A 26,335-nucleotide genomic window follows, 5' to 3' on the forward strand; every position below is an offset into this window, starting at 1 on the left:
ATTGTAGGACGACCTAACAGTACGAACTCTGAAGATAGATGGGGGGCAATCAATTCACATATGGTGTCCATGGCACAGCTGGGGGCTGAGGGGGTCTATAACAAGCAGCAAAGGTAAGAAACGTGTTTCTGGAAAGGTGGATTTTTAAATGTAGCAGCTCAAATTTTTGAGGCACAGACCTGGATAGTATGACAGACCTCTGCAGGCTGTTTCTAAAGTAGAATGCAACTCCGCCCCCTTTGGCAGTTCTATCATGTCGGAAAATGTTGTAGTTGGGGATAGACATTTCAGTATTTTTGGTGGCCTTTCTAAGCCAGGATTCAGACACGGCTAGGACATCAGGGTTGGCGGAGTGTGCTAAAGCAGTGAATAAAACAAACTTGACCTTCCTTCCCGGCCGCTAGACATTCATGTCATACAGACAAGCTGCTAGCCCTGTTTGACCCGGCTATGACGAGGCTCTGGGAACTAACTCTCTCTCTCTCTCTCGCTCTCTCTCTCTCTCGCTCTCTCTCTCTCTCTCTCTTGCTCTGTATCTCTCACGTATTGTTTTGTGTCACTGTTTTCCTCTCTTACTGTAGGGAAGAATGTATGCCAAGCAAAAACCATTAATTGCAAAGTTTAAGAAACCATATACCTACAGTGCATTCGGAAAGTATTCAGACCCCTTGATGTTTTCCACATTTTGTTACGTTACAGCCTTATTCTAAAATGTATTACATTGTTTCCCCCCCTCATCAATCTACACACAATACCCCATAATGACAAAGCAAAAACTGTTTTTTTTAAACATTTTTGCAAATGTATAAAAAATAAAAACAATGGAAATATCACATTTACATAAGTATTCAGACCCTTTACTCAGTACTTTGTTGAAGCACCTTTGGCAGCGATTACATTCTCAAGTCTTCTTGGGTATGACTCTACAAGCTTGGCACACCTGTATTTGGGGAGTTTCTCCCATTCTTCTCTGCAGATCTTCTCAAGCTCTGTCAGGTTGGTTGGGGAGCGTCGCTGCACAGCTATTTTCAGGTGAGATGTTTGATCGGGTTCAAGTCCGAGCTCTGGCTGGGCCACTCAAGGACATTCAGAGACTTGCCCCGAGAGACTTGTCCCTAAGCTATGTGCTTAGGGTTGTTGTCCTGTTGGAAGGTGAACCTTCGCCCTAGTCAGAAGTCCTGAGCGCTCTGGAGCAGGTTTTCATCAAGGATCTCTCTGTACTTTGCTCTGTTCACTGTTCATCTTTCCTTCGATCCTGACAAGTCTCCTAGTCCCTGCTGCTGAAAAACATCCCCACAGCATGATGCTGCCACCACCATGCTTCACCGTAGGGATGGTGCCAGGTTTCCTCCAGATGTGACCCTTGCTATTCAGGCAAAATAGTTTAATCTTGGTTTCATCAGACCAGAGTGTCTTGTTTCTCATGGTCCGAGAGTCCTTTAGGTACCTTTTGGCAAACTCCAAGCGGGCTGTCATATGCCTTTTACTGAGGAGTGGCATCTGTCTGGCCACTCTACCATAAAGGCCTGATTGGTGGAGTGCTGCAGAGATGGTTGTCCTTCTGGATTGTTTGTATCCTGTATATTTGACTGTGATATGGGGTTGTCTCCCCTATCTTAAGATGAATGCACGTACTGTAAGTCGCTCTGGATAAGAGCATCTTCTAAATGACTAAAACGTGAAATGTAAATGTTTTACATATCTCATATTACTGTATTTAATTATAATTTATATTGATGTCACAAATGTATAATTGGTAAATTTGATAAAAAGTATAGTTTGTTTCATTTGACTGTGTCAAACCTAGGAGTACTACTTATTTATCAGAGAGTTAGGTGGATATTTAGCATTTTGCAAAATACCATGATTTTTTGCCTCGGAAATTAAACCATCAAGTGATACATTTTAAACAAATAGACAAAACAAATACAAATAGAACAAATAGCCATCATTGTACTGTAACGTCTGCTTCCAGCTCTCACTCTCAGACACATAGATCCCCTGAACGCAGCTCACTCTTCAGATCCCAATCACCTGTCTTCTGATCACCTGTTCACACTAGAGGTCGACCGATTATGATTTTTCAACGCTGATACCGATACCGATTAACGTTTGAGTTCCTTGCTCAGAACATGAGAACATATGAAAGTTGGTGGTTCCTTTTAACATGAGACTTCAATATTCCAAGGTAAGAGGTTTTAGGTTGTAGTTAATATAGTATTTATAGGACTATTTCTCTCTATACCATTTGTATTTCATATACCTTTGACTATTGGATGTTCTTATAGGCACTATAGTATTGCCAGTGTAACAGTATATCTTCTGTCCCTCTCCTCGCCCTTACCTGGGCTCAAACCAGGAACACATCGACAACAGCCACACTCGAAGCATCGTTACCCATCGCTCCACAAAAGCCACAAGGGGAATAACTACTCCAAGTCTCAGAGCGTGTGACGTTTGAAACGCTATTAGCGCACACCCAGCTAACTAGCTAGCCATTTCACATCGGCCATTAGGCTGATAGTCTTGAAGTCATAAACAGCGCTGTGCTTACGAAGAGCTGCTGGCAAGCGCACGAAAGTGCTGTTTGAATTAATGCTTACGAGCCTGCTGCTGCCTACCATCGCTCAGTCAGACTGTTCTATCAAATCATAGACTTAATTATAACATAATAACACACAGAAATACGAGCCTTTGGTCATTAATATGGTCGAAACTATCATTTCAAAAACAAAACGTTTATTATTTCAGTGAAATACGGAACCGTTCGGTATTTTATCTAACGGGTGGCATCCCTAAGTTTAAATATTCTTGTTACATTGCACAACCTTCAATGTTAAGTCATAATTACGTAAAATTCTGGCAAATTAGTTTGCAATGAGCCAGGCTGCCCAAACTGTTGCATATACCCTGACTCTGCGTGCAATGAACGCAAGAGAAATGACATGATTCACCTGGTTAATATTGCCTGCTAACCTGGATTTCTTTTAGCTAAATATGCATGTTTAAAAATATATACTTATGTGAATTGATTTTAAGAAAGGTATTGGTGTTTGGTTAGGTACAGTCGTCCAACGATTGTGCTTTTTTACGCAAATGCGCTTTTGTTAAATCATCCCCCAGTGTTGCATCGATTATGTGCAGCACAGGACATGCTAGATAAACAAGTAATATCATCACCAATGTGTAGTTATAACTAGTGATTATGATTGATTGATTGTTTTTTATAAGATAAGTTTAATGCTAGCTAGCAACTTACCTTGGCTTCTACTGCATTTGCGTAACAGGCAGGCTCCTCGTGGAGTGCAATGAGAGGCAGGTGGTTAGAGCGTTGGACTAGTTAACTGTAAGGTTGCAAGATTGGATCCCCCAAGCTGACAATGTGAAAATCTGTCGTTCTGCCCCTGAACAAGGCAGTTAACCCACTGTTCTTAGGTTGTCATTGAAAATAAGATTGTGTTCTTAACTGACTTGCCTAGTTAAATAAAGTTTTTTTTTTTTTATGTAATAAAAAAAAAAAAGCGGCGCCCAAAAATACCGATTTCCGATCGTTATGAAAACTTGAAATCGGCACTAATCAATCAGCCATTCCGATTAACAAACCTCCAAACAAGCTTCAATGCCATTCAACATTCCTTCCGTGGCCTCCAACTGCTTTTAAATGGTAGTAAAAATAAATGCATGCTCTTCAACCTCTTGCTGCCCACACCCGCCCGCCCGACTAGCATCACTACTCTGGACGGTTATGATTTAGAATATGTCCTGAATCCAATCGAGAATCTGTGGAAAGAACTGAAAACTGCTGTTCACAAATGCTCTCCATCCAACCTCACTGAGCTCGAGCTGTTTTGCAAGGAGGAATGGGAAAACATTTCAGTCTCTCGATGTGCAAAACTGATAGAGACATACCCCAAGCGACTTACAGCTGTAATCGCAGCAAAAGGTGGCGCTACAAAGTATTAACTTAAGGGGGCTGAATAATTTTGCACGCCCACTTTTTCAGTTTTTGATATGTTAAAAAAGTTTGAAATATCCAATAAATGTCGTTCCACTTCATGATTGTGTCCCACTTCTTGTTGATTCTTCACAAAAAAATACAGTTTTATATCTTTATGTTTGAAGCCTGAAATGTGGCAAAAGGTCGCAAAGTTCAAGGGGGGCGAATACTTTCACAAGGCACTGTATATTTCACTGGTCATCCCCAAAGCCAACACTTATTTGGCCGCCTTTCCTTACAGTTCTCTGCTGCCAATGACTGGAACGAATTGCAAAAATCACTGAAGCTGGAGACTTATATCTTCCTCAGCTGTCAGAGCAGCTTACCGATCACTGTGCCTGTACACAGCCAATCTGTAAATAGCACACCCAACTACCTCATCCCCATATTGTTATTTATCTTCTTGCTCTTTTGCACCCCAGTATCTCTACTTGCACATCATCATCTGCACGTCTATCACTCAATTATAATTATTTCACCTCTATAGTATATTTATTGCCTTACCTCCCTACTCTTCTACATTCGCACACACTATACATAGATTTTGCTATTGTGTTATTGACTGTACGTTTGTTTATGTGTAACTCTGTGTTGTTGTTTTTGGCACACTGCTTTGCTTTATCTTGGCCAGGTCACAGTTGTAAATGAGAACTTGTACTCAACTGGCCTAGCTGGTTAAATAAAGGTGAAATAAAAATAACAAAAAATGTGGACTTTATATGGCGGTTGGCAACCAACTTTAAGATGCATTACCACAACCGACTGGAGTGTGGACCTCAGTTCATCTTTCAATCACCCACATGGGTATGTGCTTCTAAAAACCAGCGTCACAAATAGAACCAAGTTCTATTTTAGCAATTGGCTATGCAGACTCTTGCTGACGCGCGCGAGCAGTGTGGGTGCAATGATTGAATAACATGTATGTGTACATTTATTTTGCAATGCCTGAGCACGCGTGTTCGGTCTGGTCAGAATGTTAGGCTGAAGGAACAGGGTTTGAAACAGCTGTTATTCCGTTGTTTGTGTTTCTGTGGTTTCCTCATTTTGTTTCTATCCCTCCATGAAAGTTTCAGTGGTGTCTTATACAGCCTTGATCAAGCCCCATTACTTTCTCTCCCGTACACGACAAGCCAATCAAAAACTGTCCTAAACACAATCAAAGCAGATCAGAGGAAGATGTAAAAAGACACACACACACACACAGCCCCTATTCCACGGCCTTCTGATTGATCATGTGTTAGAATATGTACTGTGAGGACTGGTGTTTAATGCTGCTAGCAGGCGGCCCCATTTCCACACAATAACTGCCATGTAATGATACAGAGGCCTACACATGCCAGCATGTACACAGTCAAATGTTTTAGTGTTTAAACTTAAAAAGATAAGTCAGGCCTACTCCACTGACTTCAAATGTTATGAATGAATGACCCTTTCTGTGAGCTGAGTCTGACAGCCTGCAAACATGCTTGGTTCATACATGCCAATTACGTTGTAAACCTGTTTGTGAAAGTAAAGATACATCACCTGGTGAAGAAAAACATGTTATTTATCCCAAAAACTGGGTCAATATGAATCCTTTATGGAAGAACATTTCCACAGGGAGACATAGTTGCCTCTGCCTTAAGTCTAACTTTTTTAATAACTATTTTAGAGACTGTTTATTGGGGTGCTTTAATGAAATCATTGAACATTGTTATGTTTTACACTGTTGTTCATTAGCCTATAAATCGGGAAATAGAAAATCCGTGCTGTGCTTTCCTGCCTAAGCCTGCTATTATGGCTATTACATCCCTCTCAGACCATAATGTGGGCTAATAACTGGTGCCCAACAGAGAGCAATATATAGAGGCTGTAAACACAGAACGGGATCAGTTAATTACATATGTCCAATCACCACATTAAAGAAATTGATATTCAGCTATTTGTGTGTCCAATACGAGGCAAAACATAATTTCCTGGAATTAAAATGCTCTGCCGTCTGAGTTAGACATAGTGGCATCGTTTGTGACTGGCCTGGCCTGCATGGCTGGCTGCTCAGATCTGTTTTACATCTCCTATAACTCCACTGCTCCGCGACTGACCTCTACTTAGGACATTTGCATATAAGAAAAACCCAAAGAGCGTGTTGGGTGCTCTGCTAGTTATGGATCAAATGCATCAGCATCATCCCAGCTGCAGCAGAAAAGACCAGTCTATAAATCAGCTGGAAGTGGACATACACTCTGAGAGTTCTCAATGTTTTTATAATGCAGATCTGGCAGTCAAGCATCAACCTGACAGAAGGCCTCTCACTGCCTCACTCTCTGCCAAGTCGCCCTGACTCCACTCTGAACGTCAATCATGTAGAAACACCTGCAGCGACCCGGGAGAGAGGAGAGAGAGAGATGGGGGAGAGGTGAGTGTGTATATGTGAGAGAGCGAGAGAGAGAGATGGAGAAGGGGTGTTGAGCTGAGAGAGGAGAGGGGAAAGAGAAAGGGGGAGAGAGAGAGAGAGAGGGGAGGGGAGAGAGGTGTATGTGTGAGAGAGGGGGAGATAGCGAGCAAGCGAGAGAGAGCTGAGGTAGGACCCAGGTGATGAATAGGCTCTATGCAAATTGACTCAGCTAAACTAGAACAAATGAGGCCTGCTCCCGCCTCTCGGTAAATGTGAGACAATCAGCCATGTGTAGCTGGATCATTTCTTTTTTTTGACACACGGCACAATAGATGACCTGTCAGTCAGGGTGAAAAACGACAGTAAGTAAAAGTCTGGCCCTGGGTCCTGCTCCACCACTTACAGAGACGGGGAGAGAAGGAGGGATAGTGAGTGAGGGAGGGACTGAGAGGTGAATAAATATAAAGACCAAGAGAAAGTAGGGGCACTGAGGCTGTGGAAGTAGTATATCAGTAGTGTGGGGTCAGCTGCAGAATAAAAGGAACATGCTGTCACTTAGGGAGTATGAGACTATTAACCCTGGATAGCTGAAAGTACGTGTTGAACATTAGTGCAAATGATGGAAAGGAGAGGAGGAGAGGAAGAGCCATTAGAAGTGTTGAGATGCAGCCGAACAGGAGTTGACAGATGAGAGGAGAGCCAAGGTCAGGGGGAGAGATGGACATGACTATATTAACATTATCCCTTGTGTGTGTGTGTGTGTGCATGACTGTGAGTGTGTTAATGTAAGCCATCCATTCTGGGATAAAACACTGACCCACTGAGAATAGATACGCAGCTCTCCCTCTCTCTCTCTCTGGAGGAGGCTATTGGTACAGGACTATGACAGTAATTCACCAGTGTTAAATCAGCATAGTAGATCACAGCTCTCCAGACCTCCCCTTGAGATGTCCATGGTGTTGCTGTGTGTGTGAGTGTGTGTGTGTGTACGTGTATGTGCAAGCCTGTGTAGGGCAGCCAGTTCAATGTGCCTCCATTCATTCTCAGAGCCTAGCAGCCAGGATGAAAGGTACAGTCAGGGGGATTTCTCAACTGACATTTTGCTGGGGAGAAAGCCATTCCCTCTCCAATAAAGTAACCACCTTTTCTACATAACTAAATGAAATACGATCAGAGGTGTAAGGATGCCTGCAGCATCTGGGCCCTGTGACAAGATTAAGAGTGTCGCTGGGCTCCAAGGCTGTGTGTGTGTGTGTGTGTGTGTGTGTGTGTGTGTGTGTGTGTGTGTGTGTGTGTGTGTGTGGACATGTGTAACTATACTTGTGGGGACCAGAAGCTCCCTCAAGAATAGTAAACAAACAAAAATTGGACCAACTGGGGACATTTCGTTGGTCCCCACAAGTTCAAATGCTATTTCTAGGGGGTTTTAGGGTTAAGGTTAGAATTAGTGTTACGGTTAGGCATAAGGTTAGGATTAGGGAAAGGGTACGTATTAGGGTTAGGGGTTAAGCAAAATAGGAATTTGAATGGGACTGAATTGTATGTCCCCACAAGGTTAGCTGCGCAAGACTGTGTGTGTGTGTGTGTGTGTGTGTGTGTGTGTGTGTGTGTGTGTGTGTGTGTGTGTGTGTGTGTGTGTGTGTGTGTGTGGAGGGATGGATGGATGGAAGCTATGGCTCAACCCATTTAGTCAACTGGTCGATTGTATGGTTGATAGGCTGTTGGTCGACCAATATTATTTTTTGTCAAGCAGTAGGAAATATATATACACTACCATTCAAAAGTTTGGGGTCACTTAGAAATGCCCAGTTCTTGAAAGAAAATCTATTTTTTTGTCCATTAAAATAACATCAAATTGATCCAAAATACAGTGTAGACATTGTAAATGTTGTAAATGACAATTGTAGCTGGAAATGGCTGATTTTTAATGGAATATATACATAGGAGTACAGAGGCCCATTATCAGCAACCATCACTCCTGTGTCCCAATGGTACCTTGTGTTAGCTAATCCAAGTCATTCATTTTAAAAGGCTAATTGATCATTAGAAAACCCTTTTGCAATTATGATAGCACAGCTGAAAACTGTTGAAGAGGTGACTCCGGGATGCTGGCACTCTAGGCAGAGTTCCTCTGTCCTTTGTCTGCGTTATTTTGCCCATCTTAATATTTCCTTTTTATTGGCCAGTCTGAGATATTAATTTTTCTTTGCAACTATGCCTAGATGGCCAGCATCCCGGAGTCGCCTCTTCACTGTTGACGTTGAGACTGGTGTTTTGCGGGTACTATTTAATGAAGCTGCCAGTTGAGGACTTGTGAGGCATCTGTTTCTCAAAACAGAACATTTGTACCTTTTTATTAATTAATTTTTTGGCTACAGTGCATTACTAACCTCTCTGTGGCTCCTGGAGCAGCGGATCACTACGGGTTTGGCTAATCTAAAAAGCAGTCTGAAATTAGAGAGGCATCTCCATTAGTTACTGTAGAACCTGACAAAAGGCAGCCTGCTTCTAAGATAAACAGTGAATCAGAAAAAGTTTAAACTTAGGGCTGGGCAATATGTTGAATTAATTAGATTCATTATAATGCCTATTTTGATTAACGTGGTTTTTAAAACGTTTTTATAAGCTGCTTGTTCATGTTGTCTTTTTGGTCTAGTCTCCTACGCTCCTTCCCATTTATACCACAGATATGTACAGTGTATTTGGAAAAGTACTCAGACCCCTTTCCCTTTTTCCACAATTTGTTACATTACAGCCTTATTCTAAAATTGATAAAATCATTTTTGCCCTCATCAATCTACACAAAATACCTCAAAATGACAAAGCGAAAACAGGGGGTTAGACGTTTTTGCAAATTCATAAAAAAAACTTTAAACCTGAAATACCTTATTTAGATAAGTATTCAAACCCTTTGCTATGAGACTCAACATTTTGCTCAGGCGCATCCTGTTTCCATTGATCATCCTTATGATGTTTCTACAACTTGATTGGAGTCCACCTGCGGTAAATTCAATTGATTGGACATTGATTGGCACACATCTATCTATATAAGGTCTCACAGTTGACAGTGCATGTCTGAGCAAAAAACAAGCCATGAGGTCGATGGAATTGTCCTCAGAGCTCCGAGACAGGATTGTGTCGAGGCACAGATCTGGGGAAGGGTACCAAAAATGTCCTGCAGCATTGAAGGTCCCCAAGAACACAGTGGCCTCCATAATTCTTAAATGGAAGAAGTTTGAAACCACCAAGACTCTTCCTAGAGCTGGCCGCCCGGCCAAACTGAGCAATCGGAGGAGAAGGGCCTTGGTCAGGGAGGTGGCCAAGAACCCGATGGTCACTCTGAATGAGCTCCAGAGTTCCTCTGTGGAGATGGGAGAACCTTCCAGAAGGACAACCATCTCTCCAGCACTCCACCAACCAGGCCTTTATGCTAGAGTGGCCAGATGGAAGCCACTCCTCAGTAAAACGCACATGACAGCCCGCTTGGAGTTTGCCAAAGGGAACCTAAAGGACTCTCAGACCATGAGAAACAAGATTCTCTGGTCTGATGAAAACAAGATTGAACTCTTTGGCCTGAATGCCAAGTGTCACGCCTGGAGGAAACCTTGCACCATCCCTACGGTGAAGCACGGTGGTGGCAGCATCATGCTGTGGTTATGTTTTTCAGCAGCAGGGACTGGGAGACTAGTCAGGATCAAGGAAAAGATGAAAGGAGCAAAGTACAGAGAAATCCTTGATGAAAACCTGCTCAGGACCTAAAATTGTGGCAACGGTTCACCTTCCAACAGGACAACGCCACTAAGCACACAGCCAAGACAACCCAGGAGTCGCTTCGGGAATGTCCTTGAGTGGCACAGCCAGAATCCAGACTTGAACCTGATCGAACATCTCTGGAGAGACCTGAAAATAGCTTTGCAGCGACTCTCCCCATCCAGCCTGACAGAGCTTGAGACGATCTGCAGAGAAGAATGGGAGAAACCCCCCCAAATACAGGAGTGCCAAACTTGTAGCGTTATACCCAAGAAGACTCAAGGCTGTAATCACTGCCAAATGTGCTTCAACAAAGTACTGAGTAAAGGGTCTGAATACTTATGTTAACGTGATATTTCCATTTAAAAAATGTTATAAATTTGCAAAAATGCTTTGTCATTATGGGGTATTGTGTGTAGATTGCTGAGGAAAAAAACAATTTCATCCATTTTAGAATAAGGCTGTAATGTAACAAAATATGGAATAACTCAAGGGGGGTCTGAATACTTTCCGAACGCACTGCATATAATGACGAGATGATCATGTCTCTGCCCTAACAATGGGAGTTGTTGTCCCAAAGGCGGGAAGACAGGCGACAAGCTTAGGTCCAAAATAAGCCTATTGAAATGCATTGGCTTTATTTTGGACAGATTTTGGCGAGAGTGAAGCCACTCGCTATTTGCGTTTGATCACTGGTCCAACAGAATCAGTCATATGAACAACGAAACAAAATGAGCCATTCATTTACTGTAATAGAGGAGAAGTTAACCTTTCTAATGAAACCCTTTATGGCTCAACTGCTCAAATTGTGCACAGAGCAAACACTCCTAAAATGGGAGTATCAATTGATAAACATTGATTCTGGGAAAATTCTTGCTCAGTTTGTTGCATGCGGCATTGCGGTACCACGTCACACTAGTAGCATTTAGCCAAATACTATTATGCTAGCTAGTCTGTGTTTTATAAATGTGCAATAAGAATAAAACACAATTATATAAGGAATGGGCAACTCGTTCTCATTCTGAGAAATAAGGAAGGTGTCTTGATCTCAACATCTGAACAAAGTGGGCAGGCTAACATGTTGTTCAAACAGTTGGAGACATAAAGAAGGGTGTGTTTATAGCAATTCTACTGTTTTGCCTTGTTAGCTAGCAAATAGATCGAAGTAGGCTAAACTTGAAATATAAGGATTCCTATAAAGATTAGCTGGCTACTCACTAGCAAGTGGGCTTGTGCTTTAGATATTGTTTATGTGTTTTCGATAATGACAGCTAGAAGAAGTTAGTCATTATTAGTGAATGTGCATTATGTATGGTTCTGGTTACATTTGGAACAAAAAGGGTATTTTCATAGACAGACTTGAAAGCCAGATCATTGATTCATTAGCTTATGCTGACTGTTGACTATGCTGACACTGAAATGCAGTGTATTTGACCATCAATTGTACAACAAAGCTTATTTAGAGAAAACATAAAACATTTTATGATTTTTTAGGCCATATCGCCCAGCTTAAGTTTCCCTCCTGATGAGGGGTGGGGTGGGGGGTGGGGAGGGAATTACTCGCTCAATGGAGGAGGGACGGAGGGAAAGAGATAGAGAGAGGGAGACTGTCAGGGAGAAATGCTGAGGAAGCGAAAGAGATTAAGGGAGAAAAAGAGAGTGTAGGAGGAAGGTTGGGAGGGGGGAGGGGGTCTGGTTTGATTTAGAGCTGTCAGTCTCTCTGGGAAACAAGTACAGGGGTCCGACTATGTCTTGGCTCTGTTTCCACACTCTGGGCCAGTGCTGCTGAGGACACATTGCTGCTGCCGATAGTGAGAGTACACACACACACACACACACACACACAAACTCGGTGTGTGAGAGGCTCTTTGGGGAGAATAGAGAGAGGGCAGGCACAGCATGCCCACTGACAGAAAGACTGTCCAGAGAGAACAGATGGGAGAGGAACCCTCAGCTGAGCCTTTTGCATATCTAATTGCTCTACACCAATGACTGTATAGCCCCACAGCCCCTCTGTGTGAGTTAAGTGTCTGGTACAACACTAGGCTAGCTAGCGATCACTCATCCCCACAGCAATACTCCCTAAGGCCCAACAGTTTAGCCACACTGATGAAAGTTTCCAGTAAAGCTACTGAGCTATTCATACACAGCACTGGTGGTCGGTGCCGTTTAAGATTAGGGAGGACGATCATTTTTTATGAACATGGCCTTATTATTGATTACACCATATTGGATGACTGTCATTCATATTCCATTCACCCAGCTCAATGTAACATGAATAGGTTTAGGCTACTACATGATACTTCAATTTGCCCTAAACCCTTCATGACCCAAATTAAAGTTTGTAACGTAGGTGCACAGGTCGTAAACAGTTCATTTAGACCCGCTGTTTATTTGAAACAGGCCTTTATTTGCTGAATGTGTGCCATTGCCCGGCTAGCTAAGGCTAGCTTGTTCAAACATAAATTGGCATCCTGTAGTACTAACTCAAAAAAGTTCTGGGACACTGTAAAGTCCATGGAGAATAAGAGCACCTCCTCCCAGCTGCCCACTGCTCTGAGGCTAGGAAACACTGTCACCACCGATAAATCCACTATAATTGAGAATTTCAATAAGCATTTCTCTACGGCTGGCCATGCTTTCCACCTGACTGACCCTACCCCGGTCAACTGCCCGGCACCCTCCACAGCAAACTGCCAAAGCCCCCACCATTTCTCCTTTACCCAAATCCAGATAGCTGATGTTCTGAAAGAGCTGCAAAATCAGGACCCCTACAAATCAGCTGGGCTAGACAATCTGGACCCTCTATTTCTAAAATGATCTGCCGAAATTGTTGCAACCCCTATTACTAGCCTGTTCAACCTCTCTTTCGTATCGTCTGAGATTCCCAAAGATTGGAAAGCTGCCGCGGTCATCCCCCTCTTCAGAGGGGGTGATACTCTAGACCCAAACTGCTACAGACTTATATATATCCTACCCTGTCTTTCTAAGGTCTTCGAAAGCCAAGTTAACAAACAGATTACCTACCATTTCGAATCCCACCATACCTTAAAAGCTATGCAATCTGGTTTCAGAGCTGGTCATGGGTGCACCTCAGCCACGCTCAAGGTCCTAAACGACATCATAACAGCCATCGATAAGAGACATTACTGTGCAGAAGTATTCATTGACCTGGCCAAGGCTTTCGACTCTGTCAATCACCACATTCTTATTGGCAGACTCGACAGCCTTGGTTTCTCAAATGATTGCCTCGCCTGGTTTACCAACTACTCCTCTGATAAAGTTCAGTGTGTCAAATCGGAGGGCCTGTTGTCCGGACCTCTGGCAGTCTCTATGGGGTTGCCACAGGGTTCAATCCTCGGGCCGACTCGCTTCTCTGTAAACATCAATGATGTTGCTCTTGCTGCCGGTGATTCTCTGGTACACCTCTACGCAGACGACACCATTCTGTATACTTCTGTCCCCTCTTTGGACACTGTGTTAGCTAACCTCCAGACGAGCTTCAATGACATACAACTCTCCTTCCGTGGCCTCCAACTGCTCTTAAACGCAAGTAAAACTAAATGCATGCTATTCAACCGACCACTGCCCGCACCTGCTCGCCCGTCCAGCATCACTACTCTGGACGACTCTGACTTAGAATACGTGGACAACTACAAATACCTAGGTGTCTGGTTAGACTGTAAACTCTCCTTCCAGACTCACATTAAGCATCTCCAATCCAAAATTAAATCTAGATTTGGCTTCCTATATCGCAACAAAGCATCCTTCACTCATGCTGTCAAACATACCCTTGTAAAACTCACCATCCTACCGATCCTCGACTTCGGCGATGTCATCTGTAAAATAGCCTCCAACACTCTACTCAACAAACTGGAATCTAGTCTATCACAGTGCCATCCGTTTTGTCACCAAAGCCCCATACACTACCCACCATTGCGACCTGTACGCTCTCGTTGGTTGGCCCTCGCTTCATACTCCTCGCCAAACCCACTGGCTACAGGTTATCTACAAGTCTCTGCTAGGTAAAGCCCCGCTTTAGCTCACTGGTCACCATAGCAGCACCCACTCGTAGCACGCGCTCCAGCTGGTATATCTCACTGGTCACCCCCAAAGCCAATTCCTCCTTTGGTCGTTTTTCCTTTAGGTTCTCTGATGCCAATGACTGGAACGAACTGCAAAAATCTCTGAAGCTGGAGACTCATATCTCACTCACTAGCTTTACGCACCAGCTGTCAGAGCAGCTCACAGATCACTACACCTGTACATAGCCCATCTGTAACAGCCCATATATCTACCTACCTCCTCCCCATACAGTATTTATTTATTTATCTTGCTCCTTTGCACCCCAGTATCTCTACTTGCACATTCATCTTCTGCACATCTACCATTCCAGTGTTTAATTGCTATATTGTAATTACTTTGCCACTAGGGCCTATTTATTGCCTTAACTCCCTTACCTTAACTCATTTGCACTCGGTGTATATAGACGTTTTGTTTATTCCATGTGTAACTCTGTGTTGTTGCATTTGTCGAATTGCTATGCTTTATCTTGGCCAGGTCGCAGTTGCAAATGAGAACTTGTTCTCAACTAGCCTACTTGGTTAAATAAAGGTGAAATAAAATTTTTAAAAATAAAATATTAAAAGGGTCAGGCGACTATTTGAGACTCTGCATTTAATTAAAATTTTACAGGAGCTACTATAATTAACACACTAGTAATAGGGATGTGACACATGTTAGATTTTTCTTCATGTTTAAACAGTCATTTTTTTACTGTTTAAAAGTACAAAAAAGATCATAAAATGACGTGAATTCTCAATTCAGATATGAACCTTCGTATGACCGCTAGATTGAACTGTAATGCAGTTCAATCTACCACCGTCCTGGCTACCTTCCAGACGCTGCTCACCGTACTCCTGTTCCCCACCCACTCAGCAATGATCTTATTAATATTGTTTTAGGTTCTCTTATGTGTGCCTCTCCTCCATGTTCTCAGTTGTCAGTACATGGGACTTCATGTCCCACTTCTCATCAATGTGATGGCTCATTGCAGTGATGTATGACAGCGTGTTCATAGACGTCCAACAATCTGTTGTTAACGCCACATATGGTGGCGTTGAATCATTGTACAATTTTTCCATCGGGGCCGTCACGGTTTTATGACATAGCATCTTGTAGTCTGGTTCTAGATATGCCATTAGGGTATTGAAGCTGCATATCAACTGCAATAATTTCTGTAATCAGTGCTGTAATTTTCTCACTCCGTCCTTATCGCACTGCTGCCTGCAACGGTTTGGGGCTCACGGTGCCTCCCTTTCAGCATTGCACCCACTGTAGCTCAATTCTACCTTGCAAAGTTTGCATTTCATCACCAACTCAAAGTATTGCCATACGGCCTCCCGGGTGGCGCAGTGGTTAAGGGCGCTGTACTGCAGCGCCAGCTGTGCCACCAGAGATTCTGGGTTCGCGCCCAGCCTCTGTCGTAACTGGCCGCGACCGGGAGGTCTGTGGGGCGACGCACAATTGGCCTTCACTGCAGTCACTTCCCTGTTTCACTCTCTGCCATTTTTCCCAACTGTTAACGACGATGAAGTGTGGAGTGCTTTATTTCCGTGGCAAATGATTTACTTACAGCATTGTTCTATGATAGGTTGGAGGATGTCCACCGGAAGTCATCATAGTCATCATGTGTAAGTCTATGGAAGGGAGTGAGAACCATGAGCCTCCTAGGTTTTGTATTGAAGTCAATGTACCTAGAGAAGACAGAACATAGCTGTCCTCCAGCTACACCATGGTGCTACCCAATAATGTGCTGTTGAGGTTTATGTAGACCATTGCAAAACAGTGTGTTTTAATCAGTTATTTGGTGATGTATATACTATACTATTTAGTATAGTTTTATCTAAAAAGGATAACTTTTTTAATGTTTCACTATTTAGATTTTTATAAAATTCACTGAGTAGAATGCCCTCCCCTTCTGAGGAGCCTCCACAGATACACAGCTACTGTCAGCCAACGCAGTCTCCCTGCAGGGAAGCCAGTCATCCTTACACAGGTAAGAAGGCTACAGTACGGGTATGTGGTGTGTTAGTAGTGTGTTATTGTTGGGCTGGCACACCCAGCAGTTTTCGAGGACCAGTGTGGTATGTACAGTGCATTCGGAAAGTGTTCAGACCCCTTGACTTTTTCCACATTTTGTTACTTGACAGCCTTATTCTAAAAAAGTTTAAATTGTTGTTTTTCCTCATCAAATATTCCATGTGGCCATTTGATTAATTGTTCAGCAGTCTTATGGCTCGAGGGAGCCTTTTGGACCTCAAATAAGTTACAAACAATGCTAAAACAAACACACAAAACAGCACAATTGGTTAGGAGCCCGTAAAACGGCGCCATTGAAACGAGAATTGTCCCAAAGCCACACCTGTGCTGTCTTGGCTGTGGCCCTGTTGGAAGATGAACCTTCTTCCCTGTCTGATGTCCTGAGCACTCTGGAGTAATGTCACGACTATCGTGGGTTGAAGAAGGAGACCAAGGTGCAGCGTGGTAGTCATTCATGATATTTATTAAACTGAACACCGCAAAAAAATAACAAAGTAGAAAAACGAAAGCGCACAGTTCTGTCAGGCAACTAAACAGCTAACAGAAAATAGCTAGCCACAAAACACAGGTGGGAAAAAGGCTGCCTAAGTATGATTCCCAATCAGAGACAACGATAGACAGCTGTCCCTGATTGAGAACCATACCCGGCCAAAACATAGAAATAAAGAAACTAGAATGCCCACCCTAGTCACACCCTGGCCTAACCAAAATAGAGAAAAAAGGCTTCTCTATGGCTAGGGCGTGACAAGTAAGCTTTTCATCAAGGATCTCTCTGTACTTTGCTCAATTCATTTTCCCTCGATCCTGACTAGTTTCCCAGTCCCTGCCACTGAAAAACATTCCCACAGCAGGATGCTGCCACCACCATGCTTCACTGTAGAGATGGGGGTTTCCTTCTGACATAATACTTGGCATTCAGGCCAAAGAGTTCAATCTTGGTTTCATCAGACCAGAGAATCTTGTTTCTCATGGTCTGAGTCCTTCAGGTACCTTTTGGAAAACTCCAAGCGAGCTGTAATTTTACTGAGGAGTGGCTTCCGTCTGGCGACTATACCACAATGGCCTGATTGGTGGAGTGCTGCAGAGATTGTTCTCCATCTGGAAAGTTCTCCCCATCTCCACAGAGGAACTCTGGAGCTCATTCAGAGTGATAATCGTGTTCTTGGTCACCTCACTTACCAAGGCCCTTCTCCCCTGATTGCTCAGTTTGGCAGGACCGCCAGCTCTAAGAAGAATCTTGGTAATTCCAAACTTCTTTCATTTAAGAATGATGGAGGACACCGTGTTCTTGGGGACCTTCAATGCTGCAGACATTTTTTGGTACCCTTCCTCAGACCTGTGACTCAACACAATTGTGTCTTGGAGCTCTACAGACAATTCCATGAACCTCACGGCTTGGTTTTTGCGCTGACAGGACTGTCAACTGTGGGAGGTTAAATAGACAGATGTGTTCCTTTCTAAATCATGTCCAATCAACTGAATTTACCACAGGTGGACTCCAATCCAGTTGGAGAAACGTCTCAAGGATGAGACGCCTGAGCTCAATTTCGAGTGTCATAGCAAAGGGTCTGAAAACTTATGTAAATAAGGTATTTCTGTTTTTTTATTTTTAATACATTTGCAATAAAAAAAACTGTTTTCGATTTGTCATTATGGGGTATTGTGTGTAGATTGATGAGGGGACAAAAATAATTTAAACCATTTTAGAATAAGGCTGTAAAGTAACAAAATGTGGAAAAGTCAAGGGGTTGAACATTTTTCGGATACATTGTAGATCCCTGATGCAAATCAAATCAAAATGTATTTGTCACATACACATGGTTAGCAGATGTTAATGAGAGTGTAGCGAAATGCTTGTGCTTCTAGTTCCGACAATGCAGTAATATCCACCGAGTAATCTAACCTAACAATTTCACAACAATTACCTTATACACACAAGTGTAAAGGAATGAATAAGAATATGTACATAAAAAATATATGAATGAGTGATGGTATAGAACGGCATAGGCAAGATGCAGTGGATGGTATAGAGTACAGTATATACATATGAGATGAGTAATGTAGGGTATGTAAACATTATAAAAAGTGGCATTGTTTAAAGTGGCTAGTGATAAATTACATCAAGATGGCAAGATTCAGTAGACGGTATAGAGTACAGTATATACATATGAGATGAGTAATGTAGGGTATGTAAACATATAAACGTGGCATTGTTTAAAGTGGCAAGTGATACATTACAGCAAGATGGCAAGATGCAGTAGATGGTATAGAGTACAGCATATACATATGAGATGAGTAAAGTAGGGTATGTAAACATTATATGAAGTGGTATTGTTTAAAGTTGCTAGTAATACATTTATTGCATCAATATTTCCATTATTAAAATGGCTGGAGTTGAGTCGGCATGTTGGCAACAGCCATTCAATGAGAGTTTAACAGTCTGATGACCTTGAGATAGAAGCTGTTTTTAAGTGTCTCGGTCCCTGCTTTGATGCACCTGTACTGACCTCGCCTTCTGGCTGATAGCGGGGTGAACAGGCAGTGGCTCGGGTGGTTGTTGTCCTTGATTATCTTTTTGGCCTTCCTGCGACATCGGGTGGTGTAGGTGTCGTGGAGGGCAGGTAGTTTGCCTCCGGGAATGCGTTGTGCAGACCTCACTACCCTCTGGAGAGCCTTACGGTTGTTGCCGTACCAGGCGGTGATACAGCCCGACAGGATGCTCTCGTTTATGCATCTGTAAAAGTTTGTGAGTGCTTTTGGTGACAAGACAAATTTCTTCAGCCTCCTGAGGTTGAAGAGGCGCAACTGCTGCTGTCTGTGTGGTTGGACCATTTCAGTTTGTCCGTGATGTGTACGCCGAGGAACTTAAAACTTTCTACCCTCTCCACTACTGTCCCGTCGATGTGGTAAGGGGGGGTGCTCCCTCTGCTGTTTCCTGAAGTCCACGATAATCTCCTTTGTTTTGTTGACGTTGAGTGTGAGGTTATTTTCCTGACACCACACTCCGATGGCCCTCACCTCCTCACTGTAGGCCGTCTAGTCGTTGTTGGTAATCAAGGCTACCACTTTAGTGTCGTCTGCAAACTTGATGATTGAGTTGGAGGAGTGCATGGCCACGCAGTCGTGGGTGAACAGGGAGTACAGGAGAGGTCTCAGAACGCACCCTTGTGGGGGCCCAGTGTTGAGGATCAGCGGGGTGGAGATGTTGTTACCTACAATCACAACCTGGGGGCGGCCCGTCAGGAAGTCCAGGACCCAGCTGCACAGGGCGGAGTCGAGAAAAAGGGTCTCGAGCTTGATGACGAGTTTGGAGGGTACTACGGTGTTAAATGCTGAGCTGTAGTCGATGAAGAGCATTCTCACATAGGTAATACTCTCATCCAGATGGGTTAGGGCAGTGTGCAGTGTGATTGCGATTGCGTTGTCTGTGGACCTATTGGGGCAGTAAGCAAATTGGAGTGGGTCTAGGGTATCAGGTAGAGTGGAGATGATATGGTCCTTGACTAGTCTCTCAAAGCACTTCATGATGACGGAAGTGAGTGCTACGGGGCGGTAGTCATTTAGCTCAGTTACCTTAGCTTTCTTGGGAACAGAAACAATGGTGAACCTCTTGAAGCATGTGGGGACAGCAGACTGGGATAAGGATTGATTGAATATGTCTGTAAACACAGCCAGCTGGTCTGTGCATGCTCTGAGGATGTTAAAAAAGTTTGAAATATCCAATAAATGTCGTTCCACTTCATGATTGTGTCCCACTTGTTGTTGATTCTTCACAAAAAAATACAGTTTTATATCTTTATGTTTGAAGCCTGAAATGTGGCAAAAGGTCGCAAAGTTCAAGGGGGCCGAATACTTTCGCAAGGCACTGTAAACGTAAGCCATGGAGAACCATAAAAGTGTTGCTACTGATCTCAACAACATTGGTGCCCAGAATTTAGCAGGCGATATTGACAAAGATCAGTGAGAAAAAGTTGTGATGGACTACTTTCTGCACACGGTCAGTGTGAACCAGAGTGACTTGACACAACAACGAGGCAAACAAAAAAGCAATTTTCCCACACAACATCTCTCCTTCTCACTATCACGCATTAGTTTCGCTTCCCCACCCGCCATTTGTTTAAAGACCCGACGGAGCTCATTGCCTCGTTGAATTATGCAGAAACGGGCAGCGTGGGGGTCATGTAATTGATTCTGTTGGAAAGGGGAGATACTGTGCTTTACAATGGTATTGACATTACAGTTGATCTGGAAGTATTACGTTTTTGGGCCGCTAAAATAAGGTAAATTGTACGGACCAAGGCGATGTACAAAAGTGAGCGAGTTTACATTAGCTACATTTTCAGATATTATACGTTTCTAATTTTGTCAGAAAGTCATGTTCTTTGCAGGTTAAAGCGTTCTGTTAGCCAGCTAGTGAACGTTAGCTTGCTGGCTCACTAGCTAACGTTACGTGTATGATCTGTGTAGTAATATTATTTGTATCTCAGAAATCCATTTGCATTGCTAGTTATAGCCTAATGTTAGCTAGGTTTAGCTACCTGAAGATTCATACCACAACATTTCATGTGGCTAGCTATGACAATCAGTTTGTATTACTAGTAGTTCATTGCTTAGCTAGCTAGTTAGCCAAAGACTCCACTTTGCCAGATGATTTCATTTTTATTTAACTAGGCAAGTCAGTTAAGAACAAATTCTTATTTACAATGAAGTCTTCCCGGGGAACAGTGGGTTAACTGCCTTGTTCAGGGGTAGAACAACAGATTTTTAGCTTGTCAGCTCAGGGATTTGATCTAGCAACCTTTCGGTTACTGGCCCAGGCGACCGGCCGCCCCACTAGGTGACCAGCAGCCCCATAACCCATCAAGTTAGCCAGGAGTGTCTGGGGTTGATTACGGCCATCTATTGTAGTATTTCATGAACATGTGTACTTGTCTAGACAATAGTGAACCATCCACTCAGCTATGTGGCTGGGGGGTGGTTATAGCATTTCTTACACATGACCCATCAATTTAGACAAGTGTGTCTGGTTGGGGTGTGCCGACATGACCATACTCGTATTCATAATCGTATCCGTAAATTGACAGTTGATATTTGGATCGGATGATACTCATGATCAGTGGTGTGTTTTCATGGACGCCAAGGGAAGCTAGCCATCCCTCAATACAAAAAAAGTATAAAAGAATAGCCAATCAGCACTGAGATAAACTGAGTGAGCTCAACTGTTAACAGTTTTGACGCACCCAAAAGAAATCAATAAACTTTGATTTTATTTGATATAGTGTGGTTATGAAGGTAATGTGAAGAACATCATGACCTGTACAAAAGTCAGATTAGGATATAGGCCAAGGACTAGATAAAGGGTATTTTTACCTGGAGATTTGTCTTATTGTAGGCTACTACTTTAACCTCTTTTAGTCTTGAAAACTTTGGTTGTTTACTACAATATCTAACTCCCTCTGTTTTGCAGATGGCCACATATGTGAATCCTTAAAGAGATGGGTGGGGCTAAGGCTTAAGAGGGTGTGAACGGTGCTGAATAGGTGTAGACGAAGAGCTCTCCAGTAGGTGTACCAAAACATTTAAGGAACATTTTCTCAAAAGGCGGGTTACAAGTGCAGTGTATGATATACCATTTTGTAGCTCTGAGTCTCTACTTTTATCCAATGTAAAAAACACAATTTAAATGTTACTACATTAGACCCAATCGAGGCAGTCGGTCACATATGGATAAACTGATGATGATGTTTCAAAGGGCATCAGAGCATCATCTAGACAGCCGAATTAGAAGCTAGTCATAGTCAATTGATGTATTCTGGAGCAGTGGAGCTCTCTTCTCATCCTTGGTCTGTCTCTAATCATTTCCTTCTGCTGGTCTATCAGAGCACCATCAATTAACCCAGCTAAAGCAGATTAATGAGAAATGAATCCCTTTAAGACACTGCAAAGGTCTCTTCTCCTCTGAAGAGCTGCAGCTCCAGTACTGAGGCTATACAGGGAGGCTAAGTTAAGATGTAGAGCCTGATTCTCTTCCCCTTCTACTATTTATCTCCCAGCACAGATTTCTCATAATGCTCCGGTGTAAATCATTCATATAAAATTTCATTTAATACTCAGTGAAGAATGGATTATTTGAAATATGGGCTCTCTGCAAAAGTGTGTGTGTGGATGACTCGTATGTGTGTGTGCGTCAGTGGCACAGCACAGTTTTGCGGGGCTCCCCACAAGGTCCGAGCAAGGCCCCCTCATAATATGTATTCAAATGTTGAGGTTTCAAACAATTAAGTATATGTTATCAAAATGCATACTGCAACTAGCTCATTGCAAAGTGGTGTGTGACACACTGATGAAGCCTGCCTTCCGTTGAATATGTTTGCTGTTTGAGATGCTGTGGCAGCAGCTCTTGCGCTGTCTAACAGTTTTCCATTAAACGGCTCTGTATATGTATGCTGTATGCATGATAAATAAGATAGGCCTACATAACGAATATACTGTACATACGTGCCCATTTAATTCCACTAAATTATGAAAATGAATTTATAGACCAATAAGCATGACCAATCAAATGTATTTCCATTGACTGGTATTTCATCAATCAATAGGCTAAAAAGCATTATTTCCCAATAGGATTTTTTCTTATTCCGGACAATTGGCATTTCCTGGCTGTTCTATTTTTTTTATTGGTTACCAGGTATGGCAGTTCTGATAGGTGACACACACACTATCAACAAGTTGCTTAGCAACCGCAATGACACATGACTCAGGGAAAAAAGCTGATGAACACTAATTTGCTGCTAGACTAGCGAGATAAGTTAACAGTGAGACAAACCAACACAGTTATTTTACAACAAGCCTACATATTGACCTTTAAACTAATACCATACTGTTCAATACGAACAAAGTACACTATTTTTTATTAGGAGTACACTGTACTTACAGGAATAATTACACAGTAATAAGTACACCACAATGTAAAAATGTGACTTGAAAGTTTAAAGTCAATACGAACAGTCTGTCCAGAGCTTGCATACCAGGCCCAGATGCCTGTTTCCGTCCTTTGTGTTGACCAGGCCCGTTTTAACTATTTTCACACAGTAAGAGGTAGATCCTTTTCTGCTGCCAACAACAACAGCTGCTGATTTGCCCCAGCAGGGGTCCGCACTATGGGCAGGGGGTCTCGGCTTTCAAACAATTAATAGGATCATTTGCACCTTGCGTGTATGTGTGTGCGTGTGTGTGTGTATGTGTGTGTGAGTTGACTAGACAAGAGAACATCTGAGGAACAATGTCTAAAAATAACAAACAATGATACAAAGCCCAGTTGTGTGGTGGGAGTATGGAAGAACTCTCTCATCTCTCTGATATTCCACATATTTGAAAAACACAGATAAAAAACTTTCTTGAGATAAAACTCAAACTGCACACACACTTACAAGAACTTGTAAGCCAGGGCCATGAGCAAATATTGACCCTATAACCTTTGCTTGTACTGGTTAAACAGTAATGACATCGCCTACCTTCACCAAACAGCCAGAATGATCAGGATATTCAACAGGACATAAAACAAGTAAATGGTCACAAGACAAGAAACACAGGATGGTGGTGAATATTGAGATCAACATTTTAAGATGAACATAGGCTAACGATCAGACAATATAAGACCAATGAAGAGCACGAGACCGCGAAACGTTTCTATAAAGCATTTCCACCCCATTGCCTCACTTCAAAAAGCGCCATCCCTGATCACCGTCCGACCGCATGGACCACATGAGAACAAGAAAAAACGGCCCGTACAATTTTCAGGAGCCTATAAACCCGAGTAATATATTTTGCTTAACGAGCCCGATGTAGTTCTGCAAAGCAGAGTCATTTGTCGATTGATTTGTCACACTTTCTAGTGGCGTGGTAAATTACGCTGGAGCCGGTACGCAGCCAGGCCACCCAGATAGAAACACTTTTATAAGCGCATCTGTGCTTAGTTCTTTCACGTTCTTCTTGTCATCAAATCCAGACAGATTTATCGCATGGCCTAGCCTACCTACATGGGCATTATGGCATTGTTTCTCAATGGAACATCAGTAGCCGAGATCGGTGACTAGTTTGTTTGGATGAAGGGCATAACTAACCCGTATTCTTCTCATAGCAGCCACGATCTCCACTCTGCTGTTCGGCCGCGCCACGTCCAGACTGCCGATGTACTTGGTTAGGAACAAAACAGAAAGCAATTATATAAATGTTGCCATATTTGTTTTTACTACTGCGATATTCAAACAACAATATTAACACCATTAACGTGGGAAACGTAGGAGGGGGATTAGCCCAGGATATAGCCTAGGCTGATACTTAGCAAACCTTATTAAGCAAAATCAAACATTGGTTTGTCAAAAGTTAATGATAGTTCAGCAAATAATATCAATACAATAACATATACAAACAACTCACCTTGGCTTCGAAGTTGATCCCATGTTGGAATGCTTCCTCGTTATGCAATGGAATTCTCAAATCATGGCCATCGTCAACAAGATTGTACTTTGTTTTCGCTGGCATGACTGCCGACTTTCCGTTTTCGCAACACACGGAAAGGAATTTAACGTTACTTGTTAATCCAAAACGCCGCCAGACAAAATTCAGGAGTCCCAAATTTCTTAATTCCAGTGGTCCATCGTAGCAACTGGACTCATCCCACACCTGAGTGTCACACTAGTATATCCAGTGGGCTAGGTGTAACGAACGTTAACTTTGCTTGCTCACGCAAGTAGGCTTGCTTCCCGTTCTGATAAAAAACAATCGTCGCTCTCTTGCGAATCAACTCACTTCCAAAAATAAGTAGCCCAAGGTTACTTCCAACAACGTAAAAGCACTTATAACCAAAAACACTATACACAATAGTCCAAATTTGTGCTTTTCTGGTCTTGCCGAATTTCCCCTGCCGAACTTCACTACAGCGCCATGACCAGCCTCTTCACTCTCTCCCACGGATTCTCAAGGCAGATCGGGATTGGAGGAATCTGGGAATTCCACCTGTTTTCATTGGAACAGAGTTACATCATGGAATAGTAGGAGGGAGAAACGCTCGAACAGCCCCAGGAAAGCCGTGAATGTCAACCAGCAGTTTAACGTGAAGGAATTGTTGCTCTTTCGGTCCAACTTTCCTAAAACCTATGTAGTTACATGGTAGTGATTAATGAGTTACGTAGGCATGTAGGCGGCTACAGTGTAGACCTACTTGCAGTGTAGGTGCACACTTTGGGGCGGCAGGGTAGCCTAGTGGTTATAGCTAGTAAAATAAAGGTTTAACAAATAATAAAAACTGTAGGCCTACGTATAACTGTTATAACACCTGTTTGAAGTTTGTATAAAATTAAAACACATTGTTATGCTTATGCATTGCATTACTAAACCAACTCAAACTAAGTGTTTGTAAATTCTCCCTCACCCAACAATGTTTTAGATCAGGTATCTTTATTAGACGTTAAATTATGATTATGTAGAATAGTGGTGTTGTTTAGGCAGATATAAGATAGCGTGATAGCAATGGATAAACAGCTGCTTGAGATTTAGAAAGAGCAAGACTACCTACTAGTGGTCACCTAAGCTAATGACTGTAATAAGGCACTTATTATGCAATGCAGGCAATATTCTGTATATCATGCTCTGTACATGAAGTGCATGAATGCTGCTTGGTGTTGTATAATGCAGAGTCCACCTGTGTCACCTGCACTGCAACTTACAGTAAGAAGCAGTGCTCTCAGATGTGTGGGGAATTGGAGCAGCACTAATTCACATTCTCAACACTTCACTGGCAGAGGCTAAAAGCTGTCACTGTACTGACTAACTTGTCTGAGGCTGCATCTCAATAGTCTTAAGTGGCTTCATCTCCTCATCTCATTAATCATCAGCATGTTGTCCCAAGCAGTGAAATAGATAATTGCAGTAAAGGCGTACATCTAAAGTCTAAAGTCGATTCCTCTCCTGGGTGAAAATCATATGGATAATTTAGGGATGCCTTGGGCCATCTGTTATCACCTATCCTGTGCTTTCAGGTCAGTGTGGATGAAGGAAAGGAGAGGAAGCAACTTTAGACTATTCGAAGCAGCCCAAGTCTCACTAGCCCT

At 42.7% G+C, this 26,335-nt stretch overlaps 1 protein-coding gene across 1 annotated transcript in view; it reads right to left on the reverse strand.

Moving 5' to 3' along the window:
- Positions 1-25,453, reverse strand: part of LOC110524577 (carboxyl-terminal PDZ ligand of neuronal nitric oxide synthase protein) — a 166,569-nt gene extending 141,116 nt beyond the window's left edge. The window contains exons 1-2 of the mRNA XM_036978424.2: positions 24,663-25,453; positions 24,347-24,418 (exon numbers count right to left, since the gene is read on the reverse strand). Coding sequence (XP_036834319.2) covers positions 24,347-24,418; positions 24,663-24,767 — 177 coding nt within the window. The 5' untranslated portion in view covers positions 24,768-25,453. The remainder of the gene's footprint in view (positions 1-24,346; positions 24,419-24,662) is intronic.
- Positions 25,454-26,335: the final 882 nt, after the last annotated feature.

Source organism: Oncorhynchus mykiss, chromosome 5 (assembly GCF_057628025.1).
Source record: "Oncorhynchus mykiss isolate SJ-2025 chromosome 5, ASM5762802v1, whole genome shotgun sequence".
NCBI classification, from domain to species: domain Eukaryota; kingdom Metazoa; phylum Chordata; class Actinopteri; order Salmoniformes; family Salmonidae; genus Oncorhynchus; species Oncorhynchus mykiss.